This window comes from Arvicola amphibius, chromosome 17 (assembly GCF_903992535.2).
Source record: "Arvicola amphibius chromosome 17, mArvAmp1.2, whole genome shotgun sequence".
Lineage (NCBI taxonomy): Eukaryota > Metazoa > Chordata > Mammalia > Rodentia > Cricetidae > Arvicola > Arvicola amphibius.
Genome location: NC_052063.2, coordinates 9,433,640 through 9,452,781, shown reverse-complemented (window position 1 = coordinate 9,452,781; position 19,142 = coordinate 9,433,640). Strand labels below are relative to the sequence as shown.

The window sequence follows — 19,142 nt, the reverse complement described above, 5'->3', positions numbered from 1 at the left end:
AAACAAAACACAACAAAATAAAACAAAAAACAACAAAAAAAAAAGCCCCGTTCGCTCTCTAGGGAGAAGCAGAGAAAAATCCCTGCGGCGAAGCAGAAAAACCCGGGGCGGTTTAGTCGCCCCACTTTAGACGTTGTTTGGCGCTTAGAAGCAAACGCGCGCCTTCCTCCGGTTGCCAGGAGACAACGCCCGCCATCTCCTCCAATCAGCAAGCGCGTTCTTTGAGTCCAATCACCGAAGCCGAGAGAACGCTGGCGGGAGGTGAAAGGTGACGCCTCCTCTTTTGGCGGCCATTTCTCCGAGCGCTGCGCGGTCCGGGTTGGCGGCGGCTTCTCCGGTCACGCACGAGGGGCTTGCAGCGGCGGGGTCGGCGGCGAGCGGGGTGTAGCGCTCGCGGGTGTTCGCGATGGTAAGGAGGACGAGCCCTTTGGGCAGGGCGAGGGGGACGGGCCGGCCTGGCGGGGCTTGCGGCGGGCAGCGCCGTCCATTCATCCCCATGAGGCGCCGCGCGGCCGCATGCTCGCTTCTTCTCCCCGCCCGGCGGAGGGAAGCCCTGCAGCGCGCGCCTCGGACCCCTTCCAGTCCCCGAGTCCCCCGGCCGCCTTTTCCCGTGTTGTTTGGGGCCACAGGGAAGGGGTAAACTCAAGCGGGTTTTCGCTCCCCCGCGAGCACACGCCACATTGCGCCTTCATCATTCCGTGAGGTTGACACCCCTAGCTCATTGTCCCCTGGAACCGAAGGCCCGGGCCACCCCCTTTATTTATCTCCTCCAGTTCTTAGGACGTCAGGGACTCAGGCAGACCCTGCAGTTTCTCAGGTGTGGGATGGAGGGAGGCAGGCGACAGCCCGTCCCAGAAGTAAGCAATTAGCGCGTAGTGGCCACCGCTAAGCGGGAAGCTGACAGGATGCTCTGGGAAGGCGCCTTGGGAAGTTAGAGCGCCGTGGAGGAGCACCCCTCTCCAAAAGGTGGCACTTCACCGGAAATCTAAGTGACAGGAAGAGCAAGTTGGAAGAGTGTGTCACGCGCGAGCCCTAACCAGAAAGTAGGCTGACCAGTTGAAATCCACTGGAGCCAACAGGTGCTTGCAATAGTGGTTTTGAATTAAGGACCGCTCATGCTGACACGTGCTGGGAGTGTTGGCTTCTCGCCCTTGCAGAAAACCTGGGTTCTAGTCCCAGGTCTCTCAAGGCCTGTTAGGCCGTTTGTCTACTTCAAGCGCAGCTGAAGAACATTGGAGCGTTTTTAAGCCAAGATATTACATGGTTTGATAGATGCCTTAAAAATAGTGGTTTCTGCTGGGCGGTGGTGGCGCAGGCCTTTAATCCCAGTACTCGGGAGGCAGAGGCAGGCGGATCTCTGAGTTTGAGGCCAGCCTGGTCTACAAGAGCTAGTTCCAGGACAGGCTCTAGAAACTACAGGGAAACCCAGTCTCGAAACCCCCCCCCCCCAAAAAAAAAGTGTTTTCTTTGTGGATGATAAATTATAGGCAGTGGAAATTGGCTACTGATTTAGATCCAGCTCTCCAAAATCCTCTCATCTCAGAGTTTAGTAACCAAACTTCTCAATTTCTTTGGGATGATGGATGAGCAGATTTGCGATTGTTGGTCCTGAATTTAAAGGCAATTATTGATTTTTCAGAATAAGCTTGATATGGTTGCATTGAGAGGCACTGGTCATGATTAAAAACTGGTGGCCCAGTCCTGCCTCCCACAGTGAAAGTGAACGTGATCTGCCCTCTGCTTATGCCTGCAGCGATCCCCTCAGACGAGTGCCTTTATTTCTTTAGAGCTTGGGTAGCGGGCAGTGAGTAGGTATTTGGGGTTTTTGTTGTCTCGACAGTGCTTGGAATAGAACCAGTGGCCTCTTGCATGCCAGACCAGTGCTTTGCCATAGTGCGTGCTCCACCCCCACCTGGTGTTCAGTATTTCATTGCTTTGTTAATGAGTTAAATGTGAAGTTGACTAAATGGATATTTAAATGTATCTGACACTCTCCAACAAATTGTAACATGCTGGTGAATCAAAAGTTGGCCCTAACTAGATGCCCTGAAGTCTTGCTTGATGGTTTGGTAGAGAGTGGGGTGGTGGAAGCTGAGCTAAGCAAAAATGATCAACCGGTGCTTTTGTTTTCTTGCAGAGTTTGCCCCTCAATCCCAAGCCTTTTCTCAATGGACTGACAGGCAAACCAGTGATGGTGAAACTCAAGTGGGGGATGGAATACAAGGGCTACCTGGTCTCTGTCGATGGCTACATGAACATGCAGGTAAGCCCAGGAGTTAGTGCCAAGAACTGTAAAGCTGTTTATTTCACCGTCTCCTCAAAGGGTTACTGTGACTGATAAGTACACAATTAAACTGACAAACAGAAGCAGAATTCTTCAGGATTAAAGTGCTACAGGGCGGATGTTGAACTGATGTACTTAGTACTAAGACCCAGGGTCAAACCAGAGCCCCACCATCAACTTTACTATGGCAGCCAAAGAAAGAAGAGCTTTGGCGTCTGGTTTCTAATACCATTTTACTACAGAAACCAAAGCCTCCCAGCACTTCCTTTTTCAAAGAATTTGTAAGAGAAATTTTTAAAATGTTTTAATGAGTTCTAAAAACACAGCATGAAAGTGATTCGCTGAGAGCATTTTGTCATAGAACAGAAGGACTGAAAACTGACTGTGCCTTAGTTTCTGTAAGTGATTCATTGTGTATCCCTGCCTAGCCTGGAACTCGCCATGTAGACTGGGCTGGTCTTGAACTCAGTGATCTGCCTGACTCTGCCTCCCAAGTATAGAGATTAAAGACATTTTTTTTTATTTTTATTTTTTGTTTGTGGTGGTTTGGTTGTAGTTTTTGCCCAGGTCTTAAAGGTTAGTTATACATGGATACCTTAACCAGAAACCCAGCTAACAAGCATATGGAAGTTTTTGTTCAGGAAAATTCTTGAAATGAGTCATTCACAAAGGCTATAGAAAAATCATAGTGAAAAATACTGTGGAATTAGTGATGAAAGTTCAGTTTTATGAATATGCTGAAAACCACAGAGTGATGTTTTAAAAGTAAGTTTTGTTCCACCCCAGCACCTCATAACTTGGTGTGGTGATGAAAGCCTGTAGTTCCATCATTCGGTGATTGGAGGTAGGAGGACCAGATGTTTAACTCTCCATGTAGTTGAGGATGATGTTTAAGACCAGCTCAGAATACATGAGACCACCTAATATTTGGCTACATTTCCCCAAGTTACAAAATGTATCTGAGTGAGCCCAGTTTCTGAGTTGCCTCAGTTAGCCAAAACTTACTGTCTGGTTGGTACTGTGATGGTACTGATTGGTTCTTTTTTTTTTTTTTTTTTTTTTTCTCGAGACAGGGTTTCCCTGTAGTTTCTAGAGCCTGTCCTGGAACTAGCTCTTGTAGACCAGTCTTCTTCTTCTTCTTCTTCTTCTTCTTCTTCTTCTTCTCCTTCTCCTTCTCCTTCTCCGTTTTGTTTTGTTTTGTTTTTGTTTTTGAGACAGGGTTTCTCTGTAGCTTTGGAGCCTGTCCTGGAACTAGCTCTTGTAGACCAGGCTGGCCTCGAACTCAGAGATCCGCCTGCCTCTGCCTCCTGAGTGCTGGGATTAAAGGCGTGTGCCACCGCCACCCGGCTCTGATTGGTTCTTGATTCAGTGGTGGGAGATGATAATGTAACAGATAATCAGGTATGATAACACAGCACGACGATAAAGCAAACCAGGGGGCTTGAGTATGCAGTAATAAACACGGCAGTCTAGCCTCTCTGAAGAAGCCATGAGCATCAGGAAGAATCGCCTCAGTTGGAAAGGGCAGCAGATACAAAGCCTCCGTCCACAGGCATGCTCAGTGTGTTCAGGTGCACACGGCAGAGTGGGGGTCAGAGAGAGCTTCTTCAGCAGTGGTGAGGGTTTTGGATTTAATACACGATGGGAAGTTTTGGGGCATTATTGTAATTTAGAAGCCAGTTGGAATGTGTCAAAAATAGTTACTTGTAAAATCAGTGGCTCTTAATGTGTTACATGTGATAGCAATTATACAAAATGAATAGTCTCACAAACCTGTTTTTGGTGTTTTAGTTCTCTAGGTGTTTTCCTCCAGAAAAGAAACACCTAGCGGGGTTTAAATGTCTTACACCACATCTTCCTATTTTTCATGTCTACCACCTGCTTACGAAGGAAGAGTCCTCTTATTCTGCCCTTGGTGGTCCCATATGGCATTGGTGGTGTTTTAATATGAGAATGCCAGCTAAACATTTTAAATTTGAAATTGGAAGAGTTTGCTGAAGTAATTTTGCAGATGATTCTTGGGTTTTTTTTTCCTCCCCAATGAGTACATGAATTTTTCAAAATCTTATTTCTTTGGTTTGGTTGTTGATATATTTTTAGTCATAGGTTTTGTATACCCATCTTAATATTATCCATAATGTTGCTCTGAGAAAAAGTTAACGTCTGATTGGGATTTTTTAGAAACTTAACTCATAAATTGGAAGCTTTCTTTGGTCCACTTTGATAATCAGAAATAACATCTAGAAGGCATAACAGCTTTGAAACAAGCTTTATTATATATATTAGCTTTGTACCATGCATGTCTTAATACAGGAGATCTAGATACAAAATAGAAAGCTAATTTTCTATACTTACTAATTACGATACAGTCTGAGTTGTAGTCTCGTCTCAGTCACTGTGCTCACCAGCAGGCATGCTACACTGTTCTCCTTGTGCAGTTACACTAACATCTTTCTTTCTATCTAAAGCTTGCAAATACAGAAGAATACATAGATGGTGCATTGTCTGGACATCTGGGTGAAGTTCTAATAAGGTAATGAGCGCGTTTGTGTGTGAGGAGTTACTGGTGAAACTCAAATCTGCTTAAATTAGTCTTTTAGTTTGGGGATTACTTTAAAGGAAAAAAAGCCAAAAGATTTAACAGCACTCTGCATCTAGAGTCTGGAAGCCTTGGGAGATTTCAGTTCATCCTCAAGGTTTTCCTACTGTTGACTACATTTCTCGGTCCTTAGCTGTGACCTGTTTCAGTGTCCTGGGTTACAGAACTTGGATTTGACGTTGAGTCTAGCTGCTGAGGATCTGTTGTATGAGCATCCACCTCTGTGATGACAGTGGCAGAAGCATGTGCCATGTGCTTTTAAACACGTCTGTGTAATAGCACCAGCAGAGGGTGACAAGCTGAGTTTAGTATCAAGTCCAAAAATGGAGCAGTGGTGATCGTGCGTGGTTGAGTGAAACATCAAACGGACCTTTGTTCTGTTGTTACAGGTGTAATAATGTCCTTTATATCCGAGGCGTTGAAGAGGAGGAGGAAGATGGGGAAATGAGAGAATAGCATCTTTGAGGTTTTTTATATATATGTATTTCTATACAATAAAGATTTGGGTTGTTTTTTTTTTCAACTTGTGAACTATTTCTGTGCAGACATTCGTATGCAAAGCGCATAGAACTAATGCTTTAAGAGCCCCCAGTTTTATTCAAGGTGACTTTGATAAGCCCACTCACTGATTTCATTTTTCCTATAAAGGATAAGTTTGTGCTTTAGAACTTTTCTGAAGGTGAGTTTTAGCCACGGTAATTGTATTAACTGAGACTTAGCAGCTGTGTCGGTTAAGGTTTTTAAACCACTTTAACATGCTTAACATTTCCTTAGTATTTATATTTATTGTATTAATAAATTATATATCAATATAGACTAATGTACATATTGTAGCTAAGTCAAAACATGAAAATTGAAATTATGGAGATAGAGCATAATACAAACTGACATTTAAGCTAAAAGTGTGTGGTTTGTTCACTTAAGTTTTCCGAGCTTACTGTGAAATAACCAGTCTCATGATCTGAGGCCATAGTTTAACCTGTCCAGTTGTTTTCAGAATGGCACATTGTTAAAATGTACATTCGTAGCTATGAACTTACTGCTTTAGAAAATGACTAAAATTCTCATGCTTTGAGGGAGGCCATTCTGCTATATAAATCATGCTTCCTGTAATTCTACAAATAAAGTACTTTGGATGTGTCTCGAAAGGGGACAACCTAAAGTACAGTGTTTCTTAGCTCATGGATGATGGCAGTGAGTAGTGGTTTGGCAGAAGAAAACAGTTGCCATGCCTACTCCTGTAAACCTCAGCACTGCATCACTAAACGCCAACATCGTATAACACATTTGCTAATTAAATGTCTTCATGCTCCTGTTCAGCTAAAAAAATACTCTTCCTCCTGTGTTTTTGTTCTTGTATCGCCAATTAAAAGTAACTCCTGTTTGCTAGCAGATCGAGGTTTCGAACGGTAGATCAGTCGTCTTCCCAGCTGAAACGGAAAAACAATAATTTTCTTTGTCATAACTTTTCTGTTGCAGTATGTAGAATGACAGTATGTAGAATGTCAATATTAACTTTAAACGAATAAAAGTGGCTTAATATAGTAAGTTAAAGAGTTCTAGGAGATGGCTATAACCTGCTAGATGTCCAGCGTGCTTGGCAAGCGGGGCAACTATAGATACCGAATATGGTGGAGTGATGTGCAGAAAGTTGTTGAGGAACAGGTAGCTCAAATACGACTGGCTAAAAGCACCGTGTTGGCCACTAATGTTGCCTTCCCTAGTGCTCTACCTGGGTTTCCCTCAATGGCTGTGAGTGGGTGCTTTGTTGAGCCAGTTTGAGAAAACCATTTTTATCAGTGTTCTTGATGGGTCTTGGAAGTGTTTGATTCATGCCTCTCCCTTTTCTGGTGGATGTGTGTAACTTAGGTGTTTGGGTGAGGGAACTGCCATGTTGTGTTGATCATGATCGGAATCCCCAGTGTGCCTCAGAAGGGTGGCCAGTTCTCATGTGGGGCTGGGACCAGGGACCATGCTGGCAGAACACAAACCTTCTTCTTGGGCTGTGCTACTGCTCTCTCCAGCGCAGCTCTTAGCCGCTCCTCCTGGTGTCTTTGCTTTTCTCTCATCTTCTCTTCACGCAGCCTGTCATAGGCGAGGAGGTACATTCTTATTAGAAATTCTCTAATTCATAAAAAGCAAAACATCTACATTTGTATTGCTTGATAATATCCACATGTAAGGTTCCCATAGCGATGGCTTTGAATATTTGGCAATGGTAAGGCTTGATTTCACTATTTTGGAAAAGTCCCTCTTCCCAGTTTGGTCAGAAGCAAGGCTGTGCCTTCCTCCCTCCATCCCACTGAAGTCCTTCACACCACAGCTACTTCAGCTCCCGGCTACCACCCTCACCCGCCTTTAAAGTTTCTCAACCAGGGGTCAAACCACCCTCCCACAAGGTCACATACCAAATACCTGCGTATCATATTTACATTACTGTCGATAACAGTAGCAAAATTACAGTTTTGAAGTAGGAACTAAATAATATGAACTACTAAAGGGTCGTAGTATTAGGAAGGTTGAGGAGAAAAAGTTTTGAAAACTAGGACTGTGTGCATGTTACTGTTGAAAATGTTATAATTTACTCAAGACTGTTTGCTACTATAAAAACCTGAGGTCATCTGTCATCCTCCGCTTACATTAAGTTTGCTTCATATTCTTTGAGAGCCATCTGCGTCCCCTTCATTTTTACATGAGCAGATGGTGTCCCTGTGCACCAGTAACATTAACAGTATTGATGGCTAGCGTGTGGCACACATGCTCAGTGTGCTTTTATATTGATTTGATAATCAGCCCTGTGAAGTAAATACCACAGCTGTCTACAAAGAAGCCTTAATGAAATAGACTAGACAGATGTTCCCTGCTTACATCACAGTGGTTGTAGCTAAAAGGGCAGGCTCCATGCCCATATCTGCCACACCGGAGTCACAGTGCTCACCTGCCCCTCTGCATGTGCCCCTTCGCTAGAACATGAACACTGACTACTTCATCAGCATTCCCCACGTGCCTTGTGATAGCAACGACGTAATGCTATCGCAGCTCCAAACGAAATGACTGCGAAAATCTTTAACTTGTAAGGGTGAGGTTTTGGGGATGACAGTCCTATAAGGCTGTCCGTGGGAGGAAATGAGCTAGGGTGTGTGTGCCAACTAAGTGTCCCGGGGGAACCCCTCACCGAATAGTGCTGAACCTCACGCCATTCCTTCCTTATACACCAGCTCACCCCGTGGTCTTCTAATGTTAGAACCTGCACCATAGTGACGATCCTGCACATGACAGCCCTTGAGCCATGTTCATATGACCGGAGACCCTCCCCACAGCCGTCCTAGATGGGGCAGTTGTCCCTGCTAAACTATTTTCCCAGCTCCTTTGGTTCGGAGTGCTCATTGTCTGTAGTAACAACAACACTCATTTCTCAAGAATATTCTCTGGGGAGGTGGGCATGAGTTGACCCTGCACCCCAGTTGCAGTGCTTGCCATGTGGAGGTTGCTGACAGTGGTAGGGAGGTGGGAGGGGCTACACAAAAGCCGCCGCCTAAACCATTGGCTACACTGAGACTGAGAAGAGTATTGCCATACTTTTGCCGTCGCTCCTTCTGTTTGATTCTTTCAATGGCTTCTACATTTTCTTTGGGAATAGATTCAATGAGGTCACTCAGCTCCACCAGGCGAGACTCGACTTTGACCAGCTTTTGAACTGCGTTCAGGCTGCCGACCTCAGCATCTCCAATGCAGACTCTGTAGACTTGATTAATCTTTTTACTGAGCGAGTCTATCAGCTTTTCCTGAGCTCAGGAAGAAAGAGCAGAAAACATTGTCACTGTTCACTGTCAGCAAATGCAGAATTCCACTCTACTGCGTTAGCAATGAAAAGCCCTTTAAATGTCATTATTTAGTACTGGGGAGAAAACCCAGGGCCTAAGGCATGGTAAACAAATGTTCTATCATTGAGCTACACCCTCAACTCCCTAAATGCTTCTTTAAAAGACAGATCAGTGAGAACATGTAGCAGGGGATATTTGTGTTGTAGTTTATAGTTATTACAGTGATACCTGGGATTATACTGAAATATATACAATATTTACAAGCATGTGTATAAAACATTCCCTAAATGTTCTGAGAGCAGACAAAACACCTAAAATCGCTTGCGCTACCAGCAGTATAATGCGTTTTTTTTAATTTTTTATATTTTTTTAATATTTATTTATTTGCTATGTATACAATATTCTGTCTGTGTGTCTGCCTGCAGGCCAGAAGACGGCACCAGACCCCATTACAGATGGCTGTGAGCCACCATGTGGTTGCTGGAAATTGAACTCAGGACCTTTGGAAGAGCAGGCAATGCTCTTAACCTCCGAGCCATCTCTCTAGCCCACGTTTTTTTTTTTTTTTTTTTTTTTTTTATTACACTCACTAAAAGTCCATACTGCTATATGATAGTTATTTGCATATGGGCTCAGTCCCCTTCTTGAGGGGGAATTGGAGGGCGGGGGCTACTGCTTTGGCTACCATGTACCCCTAAATCAGTGTCTTGCACATAGCTACACACTTAATAAATGTTTGCTGAATAAATGAATGCATTCTTTCAGAGAAACGCGTGTTCAAGCAAACAGATTCCTAGGCTGAGCAAACAGCCTCTTAGGAGTTGAATTTTAGAACTCTCCACAGGAACGCCATTGCTGTACTCTACTCTCAAGAATTTAGGCCGAAGCCCGCCGATCCCTGTACCTCTCCACTGCGCTCTTTTACTTGAAGTTGCAGTCTCTTGAGCTGGTAGATAAAGGATGCTATCTTTCCTCTCCCGAGTTACGTTATCTCCACTGGCTGGCTGATATTCGCCAAGAGGGACTCAATAAACTTCTCGACAAAGTAAATCGTTTTCCATGTACGTTCCTGCCCCAGGATTGCACGCTTCTGCCCAAGAAGATGAGAGTCACCACACAGTCAAGAAAACCCCACCCGAGGCCAATGGGACTCGCACCACTGGGGAGACCCATCCTGGACCACAAGTGCTTCACAGAGTCGCCATTGGCCATTGCTTAAAGCCAAGGCCTCAGGCTTCCAACAGCTTGTCGCTCCGCCTCCTGCTTTAATAAATGTTCTGAAGATTCTGTTCATTGCAGAACTCCTAGCATCTCACTTTCTAAATACTTACTGTATTTCCATTTACACTAGAAGAACTGTCTTAAAAAAAAAAAAAAACTTAGGGAAATACAAAAGAAAAGCATGAATCCTATTTACCATGAACTCCTGTCCATCTGTCCCCTTTTGTTTCCTATTTATAGACCTACACATTCTTTTTAGAAACCTTGGAGACAGCTAAAGGGCAGAAAAATATAAAAGGGAAAAACGTGGAAGGACACCACCAAGTGTGTGTGTGGGTAACACACTACATTAAAAAAAATCTTGCCAGAAAGTGGGGTTCATAACTATAATCCTAGCACCTAGCTGAGACTGATAATTGCCATGAGTTTGAGTCAACCAATGGGTTTCTCTCGAAGAAAAAAAAATTCTTACTCTAATGTACATGGGAATTTAAAGTATTTAACTTTGGTTTTTAGAAAAACTGGTAGGAAAATGTTTCAATGGAAGTTTCTGAAGGCTCCTTGAACAGAGTGTTGGGGATGGACAGACAATGACTTCATGCTATTTTTTAAGTCCCCCCTCCGTCAAACAGCAGAGGGAAATACTTTCTTAAAAAAAAGATGAGATACTTTCTTAAAGCAAGATGAGAACAGATTAAGAACTAAGACGGGAATGAAAGGCGGCAGCTATGGAAATGAGATGGGACCCCTGGTCCTGGACAGCTAAGGAGCCAAGAAAACTAACTGTTCCAGGCTGAGGCCAGCTACTGACGTCAGAGATGTGCAAATGGGTCTTTTAAACTGCCACTAGAGGGCAGGCTCAGGCCAGAGCGTGTGGGAGGAGCAGCGGCTTGGATTAAGATTAGGAATGAATGTTTATTCATAAAGGATTATGCTTTGTATATTTTAAGATTTGAAACATTGGAGGAAAGCAGAAAACTCTAAGACTGTATTGCCTCATTCATGTGTCTAGGGGTGTAGCTTTGGTCCTGTGCTTATCTAGCATGTGTGAGAGGCACCTAAAAACCCCATGAAAGGGCAGGAGAGATGGCTCAGAGGTTAAGAGCACTGATTGTTTTCCCAGAGGTCCCGAGTTCAATTCCCAGCAACCACGTGGTGGCTCACAACCATCTGTAATGAGATCTGGTGCCCTCTTCTGGCCTGCAGGCATACATGCAGACAGAACACTGTAAACAAAATAAAGACTGCATGAAACTAGGTGTGGTAGCATATGTTTGTAATCCCAGCCTCAAGGAAGGGTGGGAGGAGAAACTCAAGCCATCTTCACCTGCATAATTTGAGGCCAGTTTAAGATTATGAGACCCAGTCTCAAAGACAAAATCAACAACAAAAAACCCACTTCTAATTTTTCAGTTTTTCCCCTTCCATATCCCACACTTCCTACTTTTGGAGTTACTAACCCCATGCTCCAGAGTGTGCCTGCAAATTGCCCATGAATTGCCAGTGTCATACTTATGACTCTTATTTTGTGGATAATCTTAAGCAAGACTTAAATAGGAATTTTCAAAGGAGTCCTCCAGTGGTCTTGCCATCTGGGCATTGAGCCCTGGCCCTAGATTCTCCCTTAGTTGACTCAATATTTAAAAGTATTGAAGATGCCTTTTCCCCATCGTCCCCTACTCTGAAATTAGAGGGGTTTGGTTGAAGTGTGGATACCAATAATGTCAAAATACTTTTTCTCTTACAGGGTAGTCGGTTTAAGAATTGAATTGAAGGATAGGAACAACCCAAGTGTCCATCAGTAGAGGAATGAGTAAATAAAGTATGTGGTTCATAAGATGGAATATTTTTCTGCCTTAAAAAGGGCAAAATTCTGACACCTGCCACGATGTGGATGAATGTGGAGAACACTGTACTCTGTCACCCGAGCTCTAGAGAGGACACGTACTATACATATCCATTTACACAAGATACAGAAGAGTCACAGTCCAAGAGACGAAAAGCAGATGTGGGCGGTGAAGGGATGGGGGGCGCGTGTTTAATGGGCAAGCACCTTGTACAAGACCAAAGGCATTCTTAAGATGGGTTGCAGAACGGTGTGAATGTATTTGACACCAAGCCATGCATCCAAAGATGGTTAAGATATTAAAGCTTATGCCTAAGTGATGGAGAAGTTCGGGAAATAGACCATGGTAACAGTTACGCTCCATGAATGTACTTAATGCCATTGAATTGCCCACTCAGAATGGTTAGATGGTTAATTTTCTGTATATGGTATCACAGTTTTAAAAAAATGGTTGAATAAAAAGAAAGCAACTAAACTGTTACAATCAATACAGTCCCTGCCACAGTTGTTAAGACATACTGTCATACCTTAGGACGTGCAGGAGCCTAGCAGCCAGAAACAGCCATTGCCTTGAGTAACTGTAGGCAGGGGAGGATGGTTGCCTGTTCTCTAATGCAGCCCATTCCCCCAATCTACCTCTGTCTAAAAAGTCAAAGTTCGCAATCGTAAATGTAACGTTAGCCCCACGTAGCAGCTTTGGATTCTTATTTCCCTTGAGGTCTTTCCAAGAAACCAGTGGTAGTCGGAGTTTCTTGTGGACCTGAAAGCTACCCTGATCATTCATTCAACAAACATTTATTGAGCATTGACGCTATGGGGACACTGAGCTCATCAACAGGATTGTCCCTGTGTGGAGGGGTTTGCATCCAGCTGGGATAGATGAGCTGCGTCACAGGTGCTGGGAAATGAGCCAATCCATTTAGGTCCAAAAAAGCTGACACATGTCCTAGGCCCAGGGCTGGGCAGATTTTCCATTCAGTGTTACGTGTGTGGGTTCACGGTGTGTTCACTGTGCTACTGTCTACTTGAATTGCCACCGAAATGGTCAAAGGCAGTGAACTACATCATACAAACACACACACGGACAGAGAAATGCAGTTTGAAATAACAAGAGCAACATTTCACATGAACCCCAAAGTCAGCATAAATAGTTCCTAGCTAGGAAATTGATTCTTTCATATTGGCAAAATAATTCCAAGCTGGGTTTCCATTCCTGTCAACAGTTGGTGGATCACCTTAACTGCCCCTGTTAAGTGCTCAGCACACAGGGAGGCCAGGTCATTACCAGGAGACAAAGTTACCACAGGCCAAGAATGTACCTGAGCATCCGAATTGAATTCTCCAAAACTGAAGAGCCTGGACCTCAGCTCCAGCTCCGCTGCCTTTTCCTCTTCTCGCTCACAATTGGCCTTAAGCACCTGCTTATGCTCCAGCAGGAACTCAATGTTGTTGTTTCTGATGCAAAAGAAAAAGGGGACCATAGTCTGTAACTCAAGGTTGAGGGAAGAAGGAGGGGACCATAGTCTAACTCAAGGTTGAGGGATGCAGCCCTCTTGCTGGGCATACATCAGCACCTGGTACCTGGCAGGTCCATGCAGCTCGCACACGAGAGAGAGAGAGAGAGAGAGAGAGAGAGAGAGAGAGAGAGAGAGAGAGAGAGAGAGAGAGGGAGGGAGGGAGGGAGGGAGGGAGGGAGGGAGGGAGGGAGGGAGGGAGAGGGGGAGAGGGAGGGAGGGAGGGAGGGAGGGAGGGAGGGAGGGAGAGTGAGAGCAAGCATGCTCTAGTGGGAGCCTAGCCTGTGTTGCCGTGGAGAACAAGAGTCAACCTCAGATGCTAATCCTCACTTTTTACCTTCTTTCAGACAGGCCCTCTTCCTTTAAGAAAATGTTTGTGGTGGTCGGGTCAGGGATGAACGCCCTGGTGTATGTGGGAGTCAGAGACAAGTTACGGGACTTGGCTCTCTCCTGCTACCATGTGGATTCCAGGGATTGGACTCGGGCTTGGCTGCCAGCACCTTTATATCCACTGAAGCCTCCCAATGGCCCAGGGTTTCTCTTTTGTTGTTCACAGAAGCAAATGCCAGGCTGTCTGGCCCCTGGGCTGCTGGGACGTCTCTTGTTTGTCTCTGCCTACCATCTCGCCTTAGGGGCACCGAGATTACTGATGTGCACTACTGCAGCTGGCCTTATGTGGTTTCCGGGGTTCAAACTCAAATCCTCGTGCTTGTTCAATAATTGTTTTATCCCCTAGTCAGATCTTTAGATCTACACTCAAGTTACAACTAGGCCAATGCACGCTTAAATGCAGGCTTTAACTTCCATCAGAAGACATTTTCTTCCCTTCCTCCGCTGTTGTGGTTCCCCTCAAGACCCCAAACAGAAAGCAGCAGAATGGAGGTCGCGTCAGGACCCCAAGCTGTGCATCTCCAGCAGGTCAGTGTCCCCAAATCTGGCTGACACATCAGAATAGCCTCAGCTTCAGGGAAAATAAATACCTAGTTTGCCTCGAGATTCCGGTAAAAATCCTCTAGAGCATGGGTTGTGGAGATGGCTCAGCAATTAAGAGCACTGGCTTTTCTTCCAGAGGCCCTTGGTTCAATCCCCAGCAACCACATGGTGGCTCACAACTGTCTACAATGGGATCTGATGGTATGAAGGTGTACATGCAGATAGAGCACTCATGTACATTATAAATAAATCTTTTCAAAAATCCTCTAGGAAAGATTTGGTCATAGATCCCTTTCCATCTCAAACTTGTTCACCTTCTCTGGGCCACCACCACATACACCATGGATGGAACTGGGCACGAGGCACAGTGAAGGGTGCTGGGAAGCCTTGATTATTTGGGGGGGGGGTTGCCTTCTGGGCAAATTAATTGGTTCTGATGTTAAATGTAGTTTTACCCATTTCTTAAAACATTTGCCATCTTTTGATGCAGAAAACTGTGTCAAACGATTCTACACATTTTGCAGACAAATGGATATGAAGTTTTACACTCTATAATCTGAATGAAACTTCCTCAAACCTGTAATCTCAGGGGAGGGGACTCCATGATTCATATCTAGTCTCCTCTGTGTTAGGCCTGCATGGCTGCTAGACACATAAAGTGATGTAGTATTAAGTCACAGTCATTTTGCTGAGCTTCACACCCAAGGAAATTGTGTTTATTTTCACTCAATCTAGGTAGCCAGGTGGCCAGCTGCAGGTGTCCTGGGCGGAATGGCAGCAATGGGTGTCATTTCAGCTCTGCCAGCTATACTTCAGCAAGTGAGAGAAACAGGAAGAAAATTAAATTAAAACCAGTCTATTTTGTACACTTGTAAATTCTACCTTCTTTGTGCCCAACATGTAAATCATTTTTAATAAAAAACCCAGCCTAAACCATGAGCAGCGACATCCTGAGTGAGTTGGGTGTGGCCTCTGGTTAGTAACCGTCAAATGGGAGAAGTGCGCTCACATCTTATCCTGTATAAACCTCTCTCTTTTGTTGACATCTTCGAGATTCTCATCCACATCCTGGGAATACTGGACCAAGGTGAGATTCTGTTCCTCCAGCTCGGTGAGGACCTGGAGCAACTCTTCTGGCTCCTTGAAGTAGATCTCCGGCATCTAACCAACCAACGGGAAGAGAAATGTGTCAGATACACTTGTGTGACTTGTCTAGACAATGTAGGGAGGGAGCTGTCACACTCGTCAACTCTCCACGCGTGTGGCAAACTCCTTGAGAAAATCACCTTTTAAGGAGGAACCACTTATTTTTGCTGGGGTGATGTGGGAGGTCCTTCTATCTATGTATTGCTTCTATTGGCTAATGAATAAAGAAAACTGGCTTGGTCTACAGCATGGGAGGAAGAAGGCGGAGTCAGAGGAACGCCATGGAGCCGCCGCCAGACTCAGACATACTGAAACTTTGCCAGTGAGCCACTGCCATGTGGGGATACACAAATGAATAGAAATGGGTTAAATTAATATACGAGTTAGCCAATAAGAAGCTAGAGCTAATGGGACAAGCAGTGATTTAATTAATAGAGATTCTGTGTGATCATTTCAGGTCTAAGCAAGCTGGACGGCAGGGAAGAACAAGCAGCCCTCCCTCCAACACATGGGCACTACTGTAGATGTATGGATGTAGTAGTACATTGTGGTAGGGTCACATGGTGGGGGCCTGTTCACAGTTGTCAAGAGATGGAGAGGAAGACCCCCGGGGTCCCAATTCCCTTCAAGAACACTCTCCCAAAGAGCTAACTTCCTTCCACTAGGCCCCCCTCCCTAAAGATGTTCCGTCCCTGCAGATGTCAAATGGTCTGCAGCGGTATGCAGTGGGACCACACAGATGTTTTTGGAGATGCTCAGAATCCATCCTAGAGTGACTGTTTTGAGTATGAGGGAGGCAGAGGGAATTGTATGGGACCCACACCTGGTTCCCCAGGAGAGATGGCAAACTGTAAGAGGTGATTTGGGGGTGTGGGGACAGATGGGGGCTATTAGAGAGGAAGAGAGGGAGGCATAAAAGGAGAAAGGCTACAGCAGAAGGAGGGGAAGGCAGGAGAGGGGAGAAAGGAAAGATGGGAGGGAGGTAGGAAACTGATGGAGGGTCATTTCTTCTCAGTGCTATTTGATATGCCCTGACTTTTTAGAATAAGCATTGCGTTAAGTACACATTTTCAAAGATGATTTGTATATTAATATAATGTGCTATAACTTAAAGTAGCCAAGACACAGAAGCAACAAAAATATTCATAGATTGCTGAATAAGGAAATACAGTACATATATACACAATGAACAATGTTCAGTCTCAAGGAGAAATTCTGTCTTCTACAGTACATTTGTGTGGTTATGAACATGTGTGTGCACATGTGTGTTGGGGGCTGTAGGAGAAGCTCAGATGTGGTTCTTCAGCTACTGCCTACTCTCTCCATCCCTCTCTTCCTTCCCCTCTCCCATCCATCTCTCCACTTATCTATCCACCTGTCTGTCTATCCATCCATCCATCCATCCATCCATCCATCCATCCATCCATCCGAGACAAAAATCTTTTTGCAGTCCTTAAACTCAATCAGGATAGGTTGACTGGCCAATAAGCCCCAGATTTCCGACTGTCTCTATTTCCCAAGTGTTAGAAAGGGCTCTAAGCACTCAGCACTGTGCCTGGATTTTTTAAAATTTTGTTTTCATAATGGGTTCTGGGGCTGTAAATCGGGCCCTCATGCTTGCGAGGAAGCACTGTATATCCTACTTCCTGCTTCCTCAGGACCTACTGAGCATGCTCCACAGATGCATTTGTCATTTATTTTGTTAGTTTGTTGAGACAGGCTTTCTCCGAGTAACAAACAGTCCTGGCTGCTCTGGAACTCACTGTGTGGCCCAGGATGGCCTTAAACTTAAGAGATCCACCTGCCACCTCCTGAGTGCTGGCATTAATTTACATGAGCTTTGAGGATCATTAGGGTAAGTCAAAGAGCCCAGCCACCATACACTTATAGTGTATGACCCACTTATTTAAATAAGTATTTAAATAACCAGTCTTTTAGAAACATGAAGTAGATAGTTGTCATGAAGTAAATAGGGGCTGGAGGTTGGAGGAGGTGTTGGGCAGACACAGTGTTTCACATGAAGAGATAGAATCTGCCTCACAGTAGGGTGTGTATGGTCAATACTGCTGTACTGCATACCAACAGTGCTAAGATGGACAGCCATGTGTTTGAGCACAGATGACCTGGATAAGGTACGTCTCGTGTAATAACGGGTGGTATTTGGTGGTTTCGTTTTCTTTTTCTCTTTTTGGGTAAGACTTATTTTATGTGTACGGTACTCTATCTGCACATGTGCCTGCGTGACAGAAAAGGGCATCAGCTCTCACTATAGATGGCTGTGAGCCACTATGCGGGTCCTAGAGATTGAACTCAGGACCTCTGGAAGAGAAGCCAGTCCACTTAACCTCTGAGCCAGTTCTCCAGCCTCTTTTATCTCTTTTTAAAATTACTTTCGAGCCTTTGTGGCTGCATTTAGATTGAGGTAAGCTCACAGTCAGTTTTGCTGCAACAATGGGCTGTCTTGCAGGAGGATTATTTAGGGTTCTGCTTACCCAATAAAATGAAAAGAAATTCTGGCTTGGTGAAGTAGCTCAGCGGATAAAGCACTGGGTGTGCAAGGGTGAGAACCAGAGAGACACGTGTAAAAGATGGGTAAGTGTGGCAGCCCCTGCCCCCTATCCCTCTCCCCTTGTGATCCCAGCGGTTAAGAGGCAGAGCCGGAGGATTTCCCAGGACAAGTTGGCTAGGTAGCCAAAATCAGTGAGCGCCAGATTCAGTCAGGAACCTTGTCGCAGTAAATAAGGTGAAATACCATTAAGGAATGCATCCAGTGTCACCTCTGGCCTCCACATGCACAGGCACACACATGTTTACACACAGGCAAACAAAGACACACAACACAACACACACAATGATAAACAGTCTAAGAGCTGGCATTTGATAATAGATCTGCTCCAAATTATTTCTTTCGTGTTTGGTTTTTGAGACGGGCTCACTGTGTACCTCAGGCTGGCCTGGAACACGTGATGTGTGTAGCCCAAGCTGCCCTTCAATTCTGTTGCTGCTTTGGTTTTCTTTTATTGAGTCAGGCATCTCTTGTAGCCTGGTCTCTCACTTGCTATGTAGCTGAGGATGACCTAGGACTGCCCAGCCTCGCACCTCTGCCTCCCAAGTACTGGGATTGCCAGCCTGCTCTGTCACATCTGGCGTCTTGGCTTGATACCTGTGGCTCTCCTGCCTCACCCTCCAAAGGGCTGGCACAGTATCTCCTTATTTGTCTATTTTCCATAGATGGCTTGATGACAAAAGATAGGTAATAGCCAGGATGTGAGAGGAGAATCAAGCCATATTTCCTTCCGGAAAATGTGTGCCATGTTTGGAATAGGACATTTCAGAAGAAACGAATTTGCATTGACAGCTACAACCAAGAGACAACTGGTTACCAGATCGAACTCCAGCGGCTCGTCCTCTAGAAAGAACTCCAGGCTGTCCTCTGAGCCTATGCTTTCAGGCCGACTGTTAAAAAAACAGAAAAATTATTTCTGAGTCACTTCCCATTGGTAGGTTTGCCTTTGTTCCTAAATTGGCTTCGAACCCTGACTACCACAGAATTCTTTTTTAAATTTAATTTTATGTGTATGAGCATTTTGTCTGTATGTGTGTCCGTGTACCACATGCCAACCTGGTGTCCACGGAAGCCAGAAGAGGGAAATCAGATGCCCCCAAGATGGGAGTTACAGGGAGTTATGAGCCAACACATGGATGCTGGGAATTGAACCCAGGTCTTCTGCAGGGATGGCCAGTGCTATACCCACCGAGAAACCTTGCCAGCCCC

General features: G+C 44.9%; 2 protein-coding genes across 2 annotated transcripts in view; one reads left to right on the top strand and one right to left on the bottom strand.

Moving 5' to 3' along the window:
* The first annotated feature begins 274 nt into the window (after positions 1-274).
* On the top strand, positions 275-7,420 carry Snrpf (small nuclear ribonucleoprotein polypeptide F). The gene is made up of 4 exons (XM_038315138.1): positions 275-409; positions 2,138-2,263; positions 4,753-4,817; positions 5,273-7,420. The coding sequence occupies exons 1-4, from the start codon at positions 407-409 to the stop codon at positions 5,337-5,339; spliced, it is 261 nt and encodes an 86-aa protein (XP_038171066.1). The 5' UTR covers positions 275-406; the 3' UTR covers positions 5,340-7,420.
* The window catches only part of Ccdc38 (coiled-coil domain containing 38), a 46,429-nt gene continuing 31,821 nt past the window's right edge, over positions 4,535-19,142 (bottom strand). The window contains exons 12-17 of the mRNA XM_038315136.1: positions 18,751-18,823; positions 15,231-15,382; positions 13,094-13,229; positions 8,463-8,668; positions 6,875-6,968; positions 4,535-6,313 (exon numbers count right to left, since the gene is read on the bottom strand). Of these exons, the coding sequence (XP_038171064.1) occupies positions 6,200-6,313; positions 6,875-6,968; positions 8,463-8,668; positions 13,094-13,229; positions 15,231-15,382; positions 18,751-18,823 (775 nt within the window). The 3' untranslated portion in view covers positions 4,535-6,199. The remainder of the gene's footprint in view (positions 6,314-6,874; positions 6,969-8,462; positions 8,669-13,093; positions 13,230-15,230; positions 15,383-18,750; positions 18,824-19,142) is intronic.